The sequence below is a fragment of the Neodiprion lecontei genome, chromosome 7 (genome assembly GCF_021901455.1).
Source record: "Neodiprion lecontei isolate iyNeoLeco1 chromosome 7, iyNeoLeco1.1, whole genome shotgun sequence".
Classification (NCBI taxonomy): Eukaryota; Metazoa; Arthropoda; class Insecta; order Hymenoptera; family Diprionidae; genus Neodiprion; species Neodiprion lecontei.
Window position 1 is genome coordinate 8,906,097 of NC_060266.1, and position 19,713 is coordinate 8,925,809.

At 39.9% G+C, this 19,713-nt stretch overlaps 1 protein-coding gene across 1 annotated transcript in view; it reads right to left on the minus strand.

Moving 5' to 3' along the window:
- Nucleotides 1-19,713, minus strand: part of LOC107227614 (dynein axonemal heavy chain 2) — a 732,784-nt gene that overhangs the window by 411,389 nt on the left and 301,682 nt on the right. The window contains exon 16 of the mRNA XM_046746102.1: nucleotides 16,851-16,988. Coding sequence (XP_046602058.1) covers nucleotides 16,851-16,988 — 138 coding nt within the window. The remainder of the gene's footprint in view (nucleotides 1-16,850; nucleotides 16,989-19,713) is intronic.

A 19,713-nucleotide genomic window follows, 5' to 3' on the forward strand; every position in this document is an offset into this window, starting at 1 on the left:
GTCTCACAGAAATAACTTCTCCACGAAAATTAACCAGGTCTCCGTCTTGATCCACTAACCGGAGCTGAACGTGATCTACGGTCCTGACGGTGATCGAAGGTAAATGACGTGCGACGGTACTTCCACGATCTTATATCCTGGTGGGACAGTCGGGAAAAACTCGAGAATAGTGTGTACTTTGTGTCCATTGACGTAGGCGCCCGTTGTAATGCTGCACTCGACTCGCAACGCGTTGACCTTGAGTATAGTTACAGGCACGTCTGATTCGTGAGTTTTATCAACCTTTAATACAGGTGATGTGAATCCTAAAAGTTGAGCAAAGGAATCATTCGGCTCAAAGTTAATCGTGTGGTTGCATGTGATTTCGCTGCGTAATGTATTATTGTTGGATTTGATGGCGAGCCTGATGTCTGTATCTCTCAACACGTTTTGAGGATACCTCTCTATGTCCTCGATCTCATAGCTGCCGGTAGGTATGGTGATCACTTTATCAGCTACGTGAATTTTATTCTGACCAACATCAACGTTGGGAATCGAATTGAAGGTTAACAATTCTATCAAGCCAAGAGTATAACTTTCATCACGAGCAAGTGCGATCGGTGGGAAATATTGTGCCTCGAGAATCGAATAGGTTACCGAAATCGTTAACGTTAACGAATCATCCATGACTGCAAGTAATAGACTGAATTTAATGAATCATGCACCATGTTTATATAGCTCACCACTTAGAAATTTCAGACACAAGTGTCCGCATTCAAATGTATTATAATCTGGGTACCGTTCATGATTGTATTCAACACTACCAACGCCGAGGTATTTTATGAGGTCTGAGGGTGGTTGAAGGTTGCCGAAACTGTCAAAGTAATCGATATTATTGTCGCGTTTCTTGCACGTAACCCAGTGTGTTCCCGGACCGTCTTTGTCGTCCAGGTTGATTATAGCTGACTCGTTTTTTAGTGGACCGTTTTCGGGCATTTCGTTTCGCTTGAAAACACCGCGGAAATGCGGAACCTTGTGCGAAATATCGGGCCAGATTTGGTCACGTGAGGCTGGCAGGAATTGCCACTAAACGAAAATTCAAATCCGCATGTACGGAGCTGCTCAGACCAAGCGAGCCAAAAGACGATCAGTCGGTCACCAATCACCTATCCGAAGGGACCGCACCATTTCTTATACATATAATACACATAAAGTGATTATCCCGTTGCCGAGTAGTCCGGAGGACAGTAATATTCGAGAACGAGAAGAAGGAACCCGGCCGACAAAGAAAACCCCGGGGTTACCAGTAGCTCTGTGTTGTTTTGTGCAATCCCTCTTACTATTTTTACATATTTATTATGGTCTTTTTTTGGTTCAGCTTCTTTTAATTCTCTGTTTGTGATGCCTATTGGCTCATTTTATCATTTACAACCTTGAGCCCGGCCGTTTTTCGTCTTGAGATTTGAGTTATGCATGGATTGGCCATTGTCAATTGCTTTATTAATTTATTCTGTCCTTCTATTTTTTGTATTTGCTATATCTTTTGTTACGACTATTAGCGTCTTTTCGATTTTACAATTGGACACGTCCAAGTTAGAAAGATGAGTTTATATTTTTTGTTGTTCTGTAGTGTATATAGTTAATCGTAAATGAAACGAGGTGGCTATTTTAACTTGAGGTACGACCCGCTTACAATAATTACTGATAGAACCTAATAAAGACTTATTACAACCTCGAAGATTTTTGCATATTTCAACAAGTCCCAATCAGTCAACGCTCGACGTCGTGGCATCGCATCTTGTTTCTTGAAAGATGGAAACCAAGACCTGTTTTGTACGGTTTCATATGAAGCCCATTGCCCAACACGATAGCTTCCATAGTTTTGTTGTGTCGTTCGCTCTCTCCCAGTTCTCGTTTAGCAGCACTTGCATCGTTCACAGCTTTTGCTATGTCTGTCGTACCACCAGCAGACGCGCCTGTAGCACTAAGTCCAGCAAAAATAGGAATCAGAAACGGTAGAAAACCACCGACTTTTGAAGGTACTGGTAGGACGCGAGGTGTTCGCACTTTACATTCACCACCCGCTTTTTAACGGCGTTCTCAGCTCCCTTCGGCGCAGATTCGACAGCTACTTTCTCATCATTGCTTGAAACCGTAGAACGTTTTGCAGCATTTATAATTTTTCTCAAGGTCACATTTCTTGACTTTCGAATTCCCATTCCGAGTTTTGATTTTACTTTCATTGTATTAGCTATTGCCCAAGCGGCTGCTTTCTCACCCAAATTTGCGTCCTTTGCGAGAACCCGTTTCCAAGCTTTCTCAGCCAACACCCTATCAGCCTCGTTTCTAATTTCAAGATTTTCACAATTCTGCGAGTAAGCAATTTCGTGGTCCTTGCAAGCAGCGTCGAGAAGATTGATTCCCGGATCACCCCGCGCGAGTCTCCTTGTTAATTTTGTACCAGGCCCACAGTACTGATAGCCAGGTACATGCAATTCGACTGGAAGGCTGTTGATGATTTTATTCACCAGACCCTTGCCACGATGTTGCCGCCTGCTGCTTCGTTTACCTCTGTACACGATTATGTTCGTGCGTTGACTGAAGAAAAGTGCTTTAAAATGGGGGTATTTATAGCAAATCCGATCAGTCATGTCCGAGATGCGGTTTTAGAAACAACCTACTAAGCTTACTGTGACGAAATTTGACAAACTTTCGGAGCAAAATGTCGAAAAGCACAAATGGCACGGTGAATTACTCCCGAATAGTATACGTTCAATATTCTGTGGACCGTCGAATTGTGGTAAAACTAATGCGTTGCTCAGACTTATAACCCATCCCAACGGACTCAGATATGAAAACATCAACTCGAAATCTCTCAACCAACCTGAATACCAATTGTGGAAGCAATTGTTCGACCATGTTGAGAATACGGAGTGTTTTGCGTTTACCGAGCGTGAGCAAGTGATTACACCGGAAGAAGCACGGCCAAACTCAATAATCATATTTGACGATGTAGCGCACAAGAGGCAGGACAATATTAGAGGCTACTTTTGCATGGGTAGACATCACGACGTTGACTGTTTCTATCTCTGTCAGACATACGCGCGTATCCCCAAACATCTCGTGCGCGACAACGTGAACTTACTCGTGTTATTCAAACAAGACGATATGAACCTGAGACACGTATACAACGACCATGTAAACACCGATATGTCTTGCACAGAGTTTGAAAGTGTGTGCTCTGCATGCTGGAAAGGTGAGAAGTACGGCTTTCTGGTGATCGACAAAGACAGTGAGCTCAACGAAGGACGATACAGAAGGGGGTCGATTCTTTCGTTAGCCTGGAGAAGAAACAAAATCTAACGTTTCCGAGCGAGAGACGCAGTAGCGTTGCAGACTCAGTTGCGTCAACATGCAGAGCTCTGAAGTTTCCAAAAAGATGTCCTACATCAGACCGCTCAAGCAAGTGCTGCGATCCGTCAAAAACACAGATTGCTCAAGTCGGGCAAGGAATCTACGACCCAGAAATTGAGTGACGTTTTCGAACCAGTAGTGACTCCGTTGCAAGAACTGGTGAATGTTACAAAAGACACCAAACCTGTAGAACAAGAGGTGAAAGAAATTAAAGAAGAAATAAAGCTGATGAAAAATAAAACGAAAAATGGACGATTCCTTTGCTTCGGCAGGAGACGAAACAATCGTAGAAATACAGGTCGAGAAAATTAAGGTTGGGTATTTTGCACTGATAAGAGATGCGAAGACAAAAGGTGAATTGGACAACGTGTACGATGTACGCAACCTCTGAAACGGACTAATGATTGCTGATTCGTTGATATCTTTTGAGAGTGACTACATTCGTATTGGCGATACGCTTTACCCGAAAACAAAGGGTTTGCTAGAACTTTCGTTTAAAAAGAAGCCTGACGGTTCTTGTGTGAGCGCTGGAGATCGGGGAGATTTTGAAAACCTAATCCTCGCAACGAACGAGCATAAAAAGTATTACTCATCCGATGGGGCTGTTCAAAACGATAACAGTTACAAATTCAAAAATGTCATTGCCGAATTGATGGATCATTCCCTATCACCTCGCCGAAAGGGTTAAGGCCTACTACCGCAAGCTATGATCGCTCGACAAGGTGTTGAAACGGAATACGTTTTCTGGGATGATCCAAATAAGTTAGTGGAGCGTCTTCGTTTACTCCTGGCATCTCAGGCAGCGGGAAATCCGAGTCACAATAACAAAATAATCTCCATTATCGAAGAGCTACGCGAAGCAGAAATCATTTCTTGAGCAGTTCCCATCGTTTTTGCATTCATTACCGAGATGAGCGTCGACGTGTTTGGACGGCATCTGGACAAAAACACGGCCGCGAGCACTGGCGGTCCTACGGGTGTCGGATTTCAAATAACAGCGGACGGGCATTACGGTATACGGAACCAGAGACTGTGCAGTGTCGCAAATCCCGCAGAGCCGAACAATGCTGTAACTTGAAAAATCTTAAGACGAAAATTCAACGTGCTGCAAAAACAAATCGACAACCTCGATCAAATGATCAAAGCTTTGGAGCTCACCACGGAGAAAGTCTTGGATACCTTTTACACAGACTTTGAAACAGGCAGAGACTTGTCGATTTGAAACGCTCATAACATTTCTCAATTGGACACCCGACTGAGAGCGTTGGAATATGAACGAGGAAAAGCAAGCACTGGTGACGGAACTGCATAAGCCTGCACGCCGGAATTACCCGTGTCGACATGTAGACGTGTGCGGAATCGACGAGACCTGGCAGGCGGATCTTGTTCATATGACATCATACGCTGAACAAAACAAAGGCTACAAGTACATGCTTACAGTGATTGATATCTTTCCAAAGTATGCGTGGGCTATACCGATAAAGAGCAAGTCTGGAGATGATGTTACGAAAGCAATGGAGTCTGTGCTTGTTCAAGGACGGGTACGGAAAAACTTACACGTCGACAGAGGAACGGAATTTCACAACTCGAAATTTGAATCGCTTATCACACGTTACGGAATCAATCTTTACTCCACGTACAGTGATTTGAAGGCTTCGATCTGTAAACGTTTCAGTCGCACGCTGAAAGGTAAAATGTGGAAACGGTCCAGCATGCAAGGAAGCTACAAGTGGCTCGATATCTTATCTGGTTTGGTTTCGGCTTACAACAACGCCAAACATCGAACCGTAAGAATGAAACCGTCGGATGTCACCGTTGCAAACGAAAGGCTGTTATTACGTCAGGCGTACGGAGGGCTTCGAGCGATACCTACATATCGGCAAAATTCAAATCTGGCGACATAGTTCGAATCAGCAAATTCAAAAATGTCTTCAAGAAAGGTTACACTCCCAAGTGGACGACTGAAATATTCACGACAAGTCGAATGGAAAATACTCATCCTGTGACGTACAAGCTCAAAGACTACCGAGATGAACCCATCGCTGGTGGTTTCTACGAACAAGAGCTTCTCAAGGTTAAACATTCGGATATCTATCTGGTGAAGAAGGTGCTCAAGAAGCGTGGAAGAAAAATATATGTTAAATGGTTAGGTTTTGACAATACACACAACAGTTGGATAAGCGAATCGAACATGTAACATTAAATAAATGAATTTTTTGTAAAAATGTGTGTGCCTCTTTATTTTGGACTCGACACATAACAAGTATGCATCTTTATTTTTTAGACAATTTACAGACATATGCATCGTTGTACAATTTTTTATATTTCAGAGCGTTCTTATTCACTATCCTACATCATAATATTTGATACATCATGGTACAGTTACAAATTACAATGCTAAGGTGCGGGCTTGTAGCCCCACGGAAGCGTGTTGGTTGTGTTTTGAAACACGATCCGCTTGTCGTCATTCCAGCTCAGTGCCACCTTCTGCTGTTCTACGGTGTTTACCTTGTGCTTTCGACCTAATATCAAATGCTGATTTGTAGACAAATTTTCAAGGTTCAAAACTGTTGTGAAAACGTGCCTTTAGGTCGCGCCATCTATGGTGTTTCTATAGAGTCGTAGACGACCGCTGAGTCAGTACTTGTGGACACGGGCCACAGAGCAAACACGCTCCTAAACACACGCTCTCGCTATCCTACTATTTTATACCTTATTTCTCGTGTACTTCATTTATATAAACCCGTCAGTCCCGAGCCCTCAACATGGTGTCAGAAGTCGGTATTTAAACTGAACTTCAACGAGATAAAAAAGTGTAAGGTTAGCGCACATTGTTTTATCGTGTAACTGTTTCCGTGCAAAAAAAAAGGAGAACAAGATGACGAATGGTCCACAAACATCAAGTGGTGCGACGCAGACGGCTAACGAAGCTTCAAATACTACGTCTAACGTTAATTCTCCCCGAGAATTTGAGTTTACTAAACCAGAGGCATGGCCGGTTTGGATTAAACGTTTTGAGAGATATTTATCTGTGGCTGGCCTGACAAATAAGTCAGAAAAAGAAAAAGTTGATTTGCTATGCTACACAATGGGCGAAGAAGCCGAAGATATCTTGTTACGTATATTTCCTAACCTCGTGAATGAGACTCTTTACAGTGAGGTTAAGAAAAAATTTGACAAGTATTTTTCTCCAAAAAAGAACGTTATATTTGAGAGATACAAGTTTAACTCGAGATTCCAAGAAGAATCTGAAAGTGTTGACTCTTTTATTACGGCTTTGCACGCGTTAGCTGAAAAATGTGATTATGAAACATTAAAAGATGATCTTATTCGTGATCGCATCGTCATTGGGATAAAAGATGCTAGAGCTTCTGAACGATTACAGCTCACTCCAAATCTCACGCTAGAAAATGCAATTACGTTAGTGCGACAAGCGGAGATGCAAGAAAAGCAAAATAAAGTTTTGCGCTCAAAGAGCCCAGAAAAAAGTGAAGTGAATCGTATTACAAAAAAGAAGCCTAGTGTTAAAAAAAGTAACGAAAAACATGGAGATACAGCGAAAAGCGAAAATTGCTCTCGCTGCGGTTTACGAAAACATCAAAATTCGAAGAAGTGCCCTGCACTCAACTCAACTTGTCGAAACTGCGGGAAGAAGAACCATTGGGACAAGGTGTGTCGGAGCAAGTCGATCAACGCCATACACGGTGCGGATCCCGAAGAAGACGACACGAGCGAAGATGTTTTCAACGCACACTTCATCGGAGCAGTGAAACGTAAACAAAACAATTCTCGCGATTACACAGCAGAGTTCGAGGTTTTAAATCTTGGTAAAAACGTTACGTTTAATATAGATACGTGCGCAGATGTTTCTTGTATTCCATTTAAATTTGCAGAGCGTGAATTTCATAGTAAAATCCAAAATACTAAACAAGTTATTTACAGCGCGGATGGTAAAAAAATGTCAGTCATGGGTTTTGTGTACTTGAAGTTAAAAAAAGCAAACGTTGTAGAAAATGTAAAAGCTTATGTAATTAAAGGATTAGATCGATTTTTATTAGGCAAGCCAGACATTGAACAATTCAATTTAGTAAAATTTGTTAATGCTTTGGAAATTAAAAAAATTGCCGAAAAGTCTTATTGTAAATTTGATCCGATAAAAGAGTATCCAAACGTTTTTAATGGCTTAGGAAAATTTAAACGTAAGTTAACTATACCATTAAAAGAAAATATTAAGCCGCACGCTCAAACGACTCCTCGCGTTGTACCTATTCCTTTGATGAAAAAATTAAAAGAAAATTTGATCGATATGCAAAAAAAAGGCATTATAGCTCCAGTAAACGAACCGACGGAATGGTGTAGTCCAATTGTATGCGCGCCAAAAGGTAACGGTATTAGAGTTTGCGGAGATTATACGATTTTAAATGATAGTGTCAAACGCAGTGTTTATCCAATTTTAAAGGTTGATGTAGCCTTAGCTAGAATAAAAGGTGCGAAATTTTTCTCAAAACTAGATGCAAATTCCGGGTATAATCAAGTCGAATTATCCAAGGAAAGTCAAGCTCTAACTACTTTTATTACCCCTTTCGGTAGATTCAAAAGTAAGCGTTTGCCATTTGGTATAAATTGCGCGTCAGATTATTTTTCGGAAATGTTCGCGAAATTATTTGCCGATTTACCAAATGTCATCTGTCAAGTTGACGACGTTATGATTTTTGCGGAAACGATAGATGAGCACGATCAACTATTGAGAACTGTGCTGGAACGGTTAGATAACGAAGGCGTCACCGCCAATAAATCTAAATGCTGTTTCGGTGTCACTGTAATTGATTTTTTAGGCCACCGAATATCTCAGAAAGGTATAGAAATATTACCTGAAAGATTAGAAGCCATAAGCAAATTTCCAGAACCGAACGATGTTAAAAGCTTACAGCAATTTCTAGGTACAATTAATTTTGTAGCCAAGTTCGTTCCCAACAAATCGATGCTATTAGAGCCGCTTACCGCATTGTTAAAAAGTGATACTGAATTTGTATGGGGTGAATCACAAAAGAAAGCTTTTCAAAGCTTAAAATCTGCATTATTAAAAGCACCGGTTTTAGCTCACTTCGATTATGAAAAAGATGTAATCATTCAAGCTGACGCGTCAAGTTACGGTCTCGGAGCCGCACTTATGCAGCAAAATAAAGACGGAACGCGCGAAATCGTGGCATATGTATCGAGAACGCTAACGTCAACAGAACGTAAATACAGCCAAATTGAAAAAGAAGCTTTGGCGCTCTCAGCTGCCTCAGATAAATTTAAAGATTACATAACAGGCATAGAGGTAACTTTGGAGACGGATCATAAACCGCTCCTGCAAATTTTAAAAACAAAACCTTTGGACGAAATAACTCCTCGTTTGCAAAGAATTCGAATGCGTCTTATGCGTTATAATTATAAAATTGTTCATGTACCGGGAAAACAATTAGTATTAGCGGATACACTTTCACGTTATCCATTGGAATGTAATACAAAATATGACCTTTGCGACGAAGCCGATGCTTATGTAAATCTCATTATTAAAAGTTTACCTGTACAACAAAATTACTTACAAAAAATAGGCGAAGAACAAAAAACTGATTTTATCTGTTCAAAAATAATTGACTATTGTTTAAATAAGTGGCCAGAGAAGACTCAGTTACCAGACGGTTTATTTCCTTATTTTCAACTTAAAGAAAGTTTTTCATATGTACAAGATTTGTTGCTATATAATGACAGATTAGTAATTCCACCTTCTCTGCAACTTGAGATTTTAAATAAATTGCATGAAGGACACTTCGGAATAAGTAAATGTCGTGATAGAGCTAAACAGTCAATCTGGTGGCTGGGACTAGGCACACAATTAAAAAATCTCATTGAATTCTGTCCAAAATGTATAGAAAATAGAAGCAATGTAAAAGAACCATTTGTAAAAGAAAGTTTTCCGGACAGACCTTGGCAAAAAATCGGAATTGATTTTTTTAAGCTGAAAAAATGGTATATGGTTACCACCGATTATTATTCTCGTTTTTTCGAAATATCAGAAATGCCTTCTTTGACTGAAGAAAATACAATTGAAAAATGTAAGGAGTTATTCAGTAGGTATGGTAATCCTGAATGTATACGAAGCGACGGCGGAACTCAGTTCTCGAAAAAGTTTCTACAATTTTGTAAAAAATTAGATATAATTCATGTAACTAGCTCGCCGAAATATTCTCAAAGTAAAGGTGAAGTTGAGTCCGCAGTCAAGATCGCAAAAAAGATTATCGCAAAATCGGATGATGTCTATTTAGGTTTACAAGCGTATAGAACATCTCCACTTGAAAACGGTTATTCACCTGCGGAATTAATGTTTTCGCGTAAAATCAGATCGATTGTTCCTATGCATCCGAAACAATTAGGTACTTTTATTGATCATAAAAAAATCTCAATTAAAGAAAAAGAGAGAAAAGATAAGCAGGAATATTATTATAATAAGCGTCATCGCGTGACAAATTTATCTAAATTATCTGTAAAAGACAAAGTTTGGGTTATTGATATGCGACGCTACGCTGAAATCACTGAGATATGTGATAGTCCTAATGCATACATGGTTAGAACCACGAGTGGAAGTATTGTAAAGCGTAATAGATGGCTTTTGATTCCAGCACCTTACATCGAAAAGGTGAACTCACGTAACAAGGATCCAGTTATCCTACCGTGCGAATTAACTCAGGTATCTCAATCACGTAACAATGTAAATCCTGAAAATAATGTATCCTTGCGTGTAACAAATCAAAATGCTAATAATATATCTGTAAACCAAGAAGCGAACAGTAATCAATGTTCCGAAATACAGTCAACAGCTGTTCAACATGTATTGCCGATTAGGTCTAATACGAACGAAAATGTACGTAGGTCAAGTCGCAACAGACAACCGACAAAACGCTTTGGCATTGATTAATGTAATTCACCTATGTAAATCCTTCTATCGTAATCCATTACATAAATGTGTAATATTATAAAATATGGATCTTTAATAAAAAAGGAAGGATGTTGTGAAAACGTGCCTTTAGGTCGCGCCATCTATGGTGTTTCTATAGAGTCGTAGACGACCGCTGAGTCAGTACTTGTGGACACGGGCCACAGAGCAGACACGCTCCTAAACACACGCTCTCGCTATCCTACTATTTCATATCTTATTTCTCGTGTACTTCATTTATATAAACCCGTCAGTCCCGAGCCCTCAACAAAAACACATTCCAAATAATCGTTGAAAGTTATTTTTCTCAACGCTGATCCTTCGACACCTTTGGCACGTTGACTGTCTTTCTCATCTTCCAAGATTTGCAATGCGTACAATTCAGCTCTTAATCCTTTAAATTCCAGCATTGTTTTCCCGTTATTCTCATCTTTCATCAAGGCGAGAACTTTGTTGTTCGCTAGAGGCATTTCATGAACGTTGTCAAGCGGATAATCAGACGTATCGAATTCATGCAAGTCCTCCCTTATATGTTCGTATATGTCGGGGACGGTAAAATTGTCAATCAAACTGTTGGTATCCGCATACATCAATTTTGCTCGGTTGCCAAATTTCCGTTTGATATAATTATAATGAGAATCGTAGATATATGTTTTAGCCAGATCCATGATGGATAAACCTTTATACGATGGTTCATTGAACCTGACTTTGGTCTTACTTATTTTGACGACAATCATCTCTTTCTCGAAAATGGTGCAGCTGCGGAAATTGGGTTTGGCTACAGTAGCTCTGGCACCGTATCTTCCATGCCATTTCGTGATCAGCCTGACATCTCTATACTTCCTAACATTTTCCATCGTTTTGCCAAAAACTGCGTTGTTTATCAGTTCGTAAAAATTTTTCTCAAACTCGTTGTGAGATTTTTTCCGCGAATCGGTATTCGAATCTATGTATATTTTGAGCCACGGGGTTTGTCTGAATTTGAGAACTCGGTGAATTTCAACCAACTTTAGACCCAATTGTAAGCATTGTTTTAAAACGCCATAGTGAACAACGTAGTTTTTCTTGGAAGGTAGCGTGGGCGTCAGTTTCGGGTGTTCATTGTTCGGGATCTGAGTGCTCTATAGTGCTCCGGACACAGTGGTAAATCTTAATGAATTTCATGCAGTTCCTCAGGATATTCCAAATCCGCCTCCTGTATGTAACCAAACTCCGCATCGTCCGAGATGGGCAGAACGTCGCATTGTCCAAAGTCTGATAAACATTCGAAAGAACTGTGTGGCAGAGCAAAGCTTATAGCAGCACCGTACAAATTATTAACGTCAAAGTACATGAGATAAGGTTCTTCGACCTTAGGATCGAATTCCTCCCCCATGTACCTGTTGTTAGCCTTTGCGTATCTGTTCGAGCACTGTGACACACCACCACGAATACCTTTTTCGATAAACATAACCATATCTATGTCGGTGAGTAGCTCGAGCTCGATGTCGGTACACTTTAACATCGCATCGAACGACAGACCGGGCGTGGTGTAATAATGTAAGGGGTCCAGGTTGTACGTTGTCCAACAGCTCTGTCGAAAGTTTTGAAAAACGTCGGCTAGTAAAAACACGTCCGTCTGTAAATACAAGTCCAAATACTCTTCCAAAGTTTGAACGTTAAAAGTTTGCCAAACTTCACATGCATGTGCATAGTCGTCGTCTGATATATCCCGATCATTTAATTTTGAGTAAAATTGTTGCTTTGATGGTAGCCGTCTGTCCTCGAGCTTCTCCCAACTGTCTATGTATTCGTACGGGAACACTCCTTTTCTGGTCAATAACTGAAATTTATCTGAGCTACGATAAAATTTTTGTGTGATTGATTTCTGATCATGACCGAGATACGTTGCTAATTTCGCCAGACTACTGGGCATGAAACGGTACGAATCTATGAATCTAAACTTCATATCGGTCCCCTCGACATATTTTGTAAAAGAAATGTACTTTTCTTTGTTCACGGGTAGAAGCTTGTTCAGTGCCTGAGCGTCGTTTTGTGCCCGTGTCATTGCGATCTCCGTGCGAGCCGCGCTCGAACGATTCGTCTCCGCAGGGATGCCAAATCTCGCGTAGATGAGGAGGCGAGCGCGCATCACGCATTTTTTAAAACGGTCGAGTCAAGTCGTCCGTCTAGTGACGATCGTGAGTGACGCCGTGCGTTCTCACGATCAAAAGACGAGAGGCCCAAATATACTCTCGTATACGTTCGCTCTACGGAGTAAGGTAGATGAGTACGGCGCGAATGTCTCTCATTCTACACGGGACCGAGTGCCCATACACGCATACCAAGGGTCTTGCACCCTTCCATCATACAACGAGCCCGAGCGCTCTTGGTGTACTACCAACACCAATCATACTTTCATACACGTTCGCTCCTCGGAGTAAGGCAAACGCAAATCATACGAAATTCGATCGAATCGAATAAAACAAAAATCGCAATACGAAACGCACTCGAGATCGCGGTGGCATGAGCCAAACGGGCTGTAACCGGCATATACACATTCATATACACAATCGACACATTCACGTGTGCGACACATTCTTTTATACGTTCACAAATACACGTTCAGACTTCGTGGGTTTTTATGCCGCAAGGCTTTTCCCACAAGAGCCAATAAACATTCATAATTCGATGGCTCAAACGCGAGAGTTTTTTATTCAAGAAAACCTCAACCTCTATCCTTCACACTAATAAAAAAGGTTCAATTCAAAACTACGAGGCAACTTCGCCTATGAAGAAGCTTCGACTATACAAGCTCAATTGTGCCCTCGAACGATGTAGCCAGTGCTTTGATCAGAAAATGCGAATCGTAACCCAACAGATTGTGGAATATCACTGGGATACTGTGCGAATTTTGGTAATTTAGATTGCAACCTCGATGAGCAGCACCACGGTACTCTCCCGTGAAATGGCAGTGATCACGATGTTTCACGTCTGTGGGTGTGAACGGTTTTACACAAATGTGACACACTGTTGTTGAATGAAATTCGTTGATTTGATTGAAATTGAGCGGTTCCATCGGTACAAAAGTTTTGAAACAAACTTCTAACGAATGTGCCAATTCCGCTAACTCATTCGCAAACCATTTAATGCAAGTCTCTTCACGATTAATTTTGAATTTTGAAAGCGAATCGTCAAACGCACAATGTATATAGTAAGCTATATTATACGAAAAATGCTTCTGATAAATTGTTATTGTACCCATCTTCTCGAGCGTAGGTTCCAGTAAACATTCTAGATCTGCGTGAATGCAGAATGGAACGGTTTCTTTGTGCTCGAAATTTTTGAATATCAGTATCTTTTCCTCCTCTCTAGGTAAAATAACTTTGGTCTTGTTTAAATTCATGCAATCCACATTGTGCTTTGTCAAACATCTTGCAGATTGAAAGTGAGTCAAACATCTATCGCACAACCAAGTACGACCATTACGTTTAGAAATTTGAGAACTTGTTAATCGAGACAGATTTCAAATACAAGTAAAATGAAAGATCCTATTTTTTTCATGATTATCCTCATCAACATCATCGTCATCGTCAGTGATTTCAGCGTCTATCGCTAAAAGATGAATTACAGGTTTGTCAGACTTGTTTCGGCTCAAATAAATGGGTACAACTTCGCTGCACTTTTGTTTTTCGGTACTATCTATACCACAAATGGTAATTGAAAGTTTGTTAAGTTTCTTTTTTTGGAATCTAAATTTTGGAATCTGGTCCAAAGACATTGGAAAAAGCAAACCTTCGTATTGTAGCACTGAGCTGAAGTACGGATATGAAGTGATTTTACTGGGATTGTTGTTGTCGGCTGGGAACAGAGCTGCGGTGACCGACCAAAGAAAGCAATACGAGTCGCTGTTACGGATGTTGACGACAGCCTTCTTATCTGGAATATCTTTGGGTAGTGGTGTGTATGTGAAGACACCGCCTCGTAGTGGCACGTACTTGTTATGATGTTGACGGTAAAATTTATAATTTCAACTAACGACCAGCCTGAATCCTTTTCCTGGAAATCTTCCACCTTTTTCAACAAACGCTCTGTCGCGTTTTCGATGAACCATTCGTTGATATCCGTTGTCTGGAGGATGATTTCGTTTCTCGTATTGAAAAATTTGATCTCTTCCACCGTGCGATCATCTTTTCTAACTTTAAATTTACAAGCCTGGATAACGTTGGCTTTTAAGCTCCTGTCTTTCTTCAAAGCGTTTTTTAGTCTTGTCACAGCTAGTACCTTTGCGTCTTCTAGAAATCTCTCCACATCTTTATGCTTCAAATTGACGATGGATCCAGTTCGAATTCTCCCCTCGAAAGCTGATTCCAAATCTTCCCAGTGAACTCGATCGCTTCTTCTTTCTTGCCGCGTACCTCTACCCGTTTTCTCAAGACGCTTTCAAGAGTCCGATCGTTGTGATAATTCTCATCTTTTCTCTAATCGATGAAGCCTTTCGCAAAATTTTGTTCAGAAGACGAATATTCTGATTTCCAAATTTCATTCATCTCTGAACCTCTGCTGTTGATGATGATTTGTCAAAGATTTTGTACGCCGATTCCATAATATCGATCAATCTCAAATATTTCGCGGATTCCATCTTGAGCTTTTTCCTCATGTATACTTGACAAGTTGTGACTTAATGATCGTTTGCAGTGATGAGCGTCCGTTTGATAGGGCAGCTGTACGTATGTTTGTGTATGCGCGCGCACCTCTTAGCATTCCTAGTGCGATTGTAACCCGACACCGCAGATCCATGGCTCTGAATATACCACGGCTATCGGTCGACCTTGCACCCTGGTCTTGACTGAACCCGTTCAAAATTCATCGTTGAGTTCACACGACAGTTACAAGCCAAAAAGAATGTCACGTGGTTGATATCAAACCGGCATCCGAGTAAGTGAAAAACAATCCTCAGAACCATTAATTTTGGAATGTCGCGTGGTTGATAACGTGGGAAAGGAATGTGGGGTGGTTGATGTTACACATCAGCAGTCCTACCGTGGGAAAAGAATTCGAAGTGGTTGATGTTACACATCAACAGTCCTATCGTGGGAAAAGAATGCGGGACGGGTAACCGACATCCAGGTCAGTAAAAAAGTTCACACCCCTGCTGCGCCCTCTACCGTTGGTAGGCGAGTACCACATAGAGACTCTGACCTTCGGTCGGTGAAACAGCACGATTTTGACCTACCGATAAGAATTGTCGGTAAGGCAATGCGATTTTTACCGTCGACCGATACAATTATCGGTAAGGTTGCATGTTTTTGACCTCAAGTCGGTACGGCAGATCACGTTTTATCTGAAGAGAGTGGGGGTCACCTTCAAGGGTTTGCGTCTGGGATGCGCGGAGAAGCTCGGTCGGTAAAGAAGGTGTTTGTACTCAGAACTTTCCTTGCTTTACTACTGTATGTCTTACGTGACATTTCTCGTTCTTAATTTTCTTCTGACAGTTGTTTGTGTCGCACTTAACGGGCATATTCAAAGTATCCGACGGTTTTGTTCTAACGTTATGCATCCCCTCTACAACTACCACTTTCACCTAATAAAATATAGCAATCTTGCAGTAGACATTGAAACCAAAGCAGACCCGATTGATCGACACCATGTACGAGATTGACCGACGAAATAGAACAACGATCAATTGATAAAGGGAGCGCAGCCCGTGAAAACCTATGGTGATACTTCTGCAAGCAACACTCCCGTCAGTGGAAATATATGTGACTCCAAAGTCAAAGAAATCTTATTATCGTACTAGCAGTACAAAAAAAAAAATTTTTATTCATTTCAAATTAAAAAAATCTCATCATCGAATTCGCTATCGGTGAAATGTCTATCAGTCCGACAGCAAAAATTGAAAAATCTCACAATCAATTGTTCGCCCCATCGGTGAAAATCGTACCGGCAATACAGGTCACTTTTCAAAGCTGGAATTCTTACCCCGTAACAGGTTTCAAATAAATTGTCGGTAAGGTAGGAACCAGAATTGACTTTTCCGGTACGCCACCGTTGTGAACCAGACCTGATACACCCTATCTACTACCATGAGTTACCTGACTCTAATTTTACTCGCTGCAACTAGCATCTTTCGTGCCTTCCAAATCTAATTTTTCACACAGTTGTTGCTAAACTGGCGTGCGTGAGAGTGCGGACAGGCGATATCTGATTTACGTCATGAAAGTCCTCGCATATTGCTTCACATTTCGTGTCACAAGCTATACTCGTCCAGATGAAGCTCAATTGTCAAATTTATCACGCGATATACAATTTTACTAGAATATAAAGTTCAGGCTGTCTACTTAACCCTGTCCTATCCTATAAGCATAGTATGCTGCAATTAGTAAACACTGAGAAGGTAGATGCCTTACAATGTACTTTAGCTAGGGTAATAAAATTTTTACAGTAACATGTTATTAAATTGCATTTTTATATATTTTATCCATGCTATAATACAAACCTCTTCATCGGGGAGATTTGGATACAATCTTCTTTTTTTTCCAGCATAACGAGTTAGCGTCACTATTCCTCGCAGGCCAAAATCATAATGAAATTGTTTGCTGAGTTGTTGTTGAGCTAAGGTATACAAAGTAAACACCTATAAACATATAAGATACATAAATATTGCAGAATTAAACCAACTAAAAGCGTTAAAATGCTGTAGAAAATTTAGGTCAATTGACTAAAGTATAGAAGCTGGGATCCTGCTGAAGCATATATAAATATTAAGAGCCATTCCAACAATTTTCAGGCAGCAATTCGATGTCAAAATTCTTGACTTGTCCACTTCTTTCATGCCTCACTTTAAGGATAAGAGGCAATATTTTACGTTTGTGTAGTTTTGTAACATCTGACCTATGAGACACACTCTCCAAACCTCATAGATTAGCTCTCTGATGACTAGATGCGTCACCGACAAAATGGACTTCAGATGTATCTGAATTTGCGAAACTTTGCAAACATACTGGAATATTCTTCTTATGGTTAATAATATGCTGGTAAATCACCAGTAATTTACCATAAAGTCCATAGTGATGCTACTATGTCGATGTCTTATCGCTAAAATATTTTTCGCGACCAATTTTGCACTAAACTGAAAACGCGACTTACTGCACATTTGTCACAAATAATCCATAGCATCCTGAGCGACCACTTGTTTGCTAGTAGTGGTATCCCACAGTCTTTATAGTATCCTTCTGATCTCATATGTGTCTTCGTATTTTTAATTTTTGTCCTTTTTTTGCAACTGCATCTACTCAGTGACTCATAACTGTCACTATTCAAAGTTCCGGCACCATTTCTTGATCAATACATATCGTCTGTGAATTACTTCCATTATAACATCTATCAAGTTCTGTAATTTCCTCTGCAAAGTATATTTTTTAGTTCACCATTCATCATGTATGATAGATATTTCAATCACGCAAATCAAGTTTGATTATTTTTTCAAAACAATTGCTTCATGTCCTAATATTTATTCCCAACAAATGATGATTAATTTCTCACATTCACCTCACGTGCTGTGAGGAATATAAGATGGCCCAACAATGTAAGCTTGATGCGAGATTGCCACACACCTACGTGAAAGATGATCCGTGCGTGTCTGGAGATGGCGGGGTTCGCCGATCATCCTGGACAGCAGTCAGTCGGTCACAAGTGGCACACATCAGCAGCCTACACTCCTCATTGTCAGTAAAAGTTACCAATTCTCTATCGCTGACGGCTGTGCATTCACCGTAAACGGAAATTTTCATGTGAACGATAATGGAAGAAGACGGACCAGGCCACGTACAACACTGCGGGGCTCCTGTAGATTTATATTGTTCCGTGTTGTCATACTATTACTTGGTTCTTGTCTTTTTTTTCATCTTCACGCATTGATTTTTACTAAGAAACCACGTTTTCCATCGACATTCGACTCTATTTCTCTGTCTTACTTTTGTCAACTTACACACGCTCAGTACATTGAATTAGTTTTTATAAGGCTTTTATTTATACATCCAAATTTTTTTGACATTTCTATGTATGCATATGTCTACTGTGAATTTACAATTTATACATACATCGTAATTTCATATGTGTACCCTATTGGGCTTCCATATTTATACACCTTTTCGTTGATATTCTTAGGCTAACATTATTTTTTAATCGTTATATAGAAATCGTTTTTTAACCCACGCATTATACTTGAGCTCATGTGAACGTCGTAGATTTCGAAGGATCAATGAATAATCTTTATATTTAGTCAGTTTCTCACATCTTTCACACCCAATACTGTACAATACTTCTGAATTATCATCAATTAATCATTTATTATAAAATTGAACTGAACTCCGGTATAAACGATGTCCTTTAAAAAAATGAATCCCTTACAGATAAAAATTGTACCAATAGGAAAAGTGATATTTTCGAGGCAGGATACCACTGGCCAAAAGTATCCCCACATCGTTTGACTTGGAACCAGAGACAACTTTATTCACATAAAAAATCGAAACGCTTGGCCAGATATTAAGGGAAGACTTCGGTGAAAAAAATGTCCCGTATTTTTGGATCAATTTCATTGAAATTTTCACCATTTATGAACAATTCTAAAACTAGAATCTGATCCAAAATTCAGCTCAATAGGTCAAGTAATTCCAAGGTTATGCATTTTTTCCAAGATTTCTTCGAAACATCCCTTGCGCATTAGGTCTCATCATAGAAGGTTGAAATTTTTTATGGATATATTCAATGCCAAATACTGAAAATTGTTGAAGAGAATTGTTATTCAACAGTTTGAATTTTTTTTTGCTACAATTTTTGGTATATTATAGGCTGGGAAATGACTTATGTTCACCTCAACTAAAATTCCTTGCAAGAATTTCAAGACAATATGCCTAAGAATATATCTGCCAAAGGGCAAAATAATTGGATGAAACCTAATGTGCTAAGAATTTTCTGAATACCTGAAACCATAGTTCTGAAATAAACGCGATTGAATGACCTTCCATGAAGTAAATATGAAGTATGTATAGAATGAGTTATTCAATGTAGAAATAAGCCAGTTTGATTTATTGTTAGTTGACTTTAACGTTGACTTGAACCATATAAAATTGGGCCAGGAGGAAAAAAATTTGTTATTCAGTATTTTTTTTTTTAATTCCATTTATTTGAATTGAGTTCAAAATTCATGTCAAAATGTAAATAATAATATTAATAAATCATGTGTCGGTCGTCAGTGCCTATCGCTGTTTTGATTGATCTTCAATTCCATTCCTCGGTGCGAGTTTGTATCCAATCGGCTTCTGCGTGTCGGTTCTGAGGTCAACCGTGTAAAGATTTAT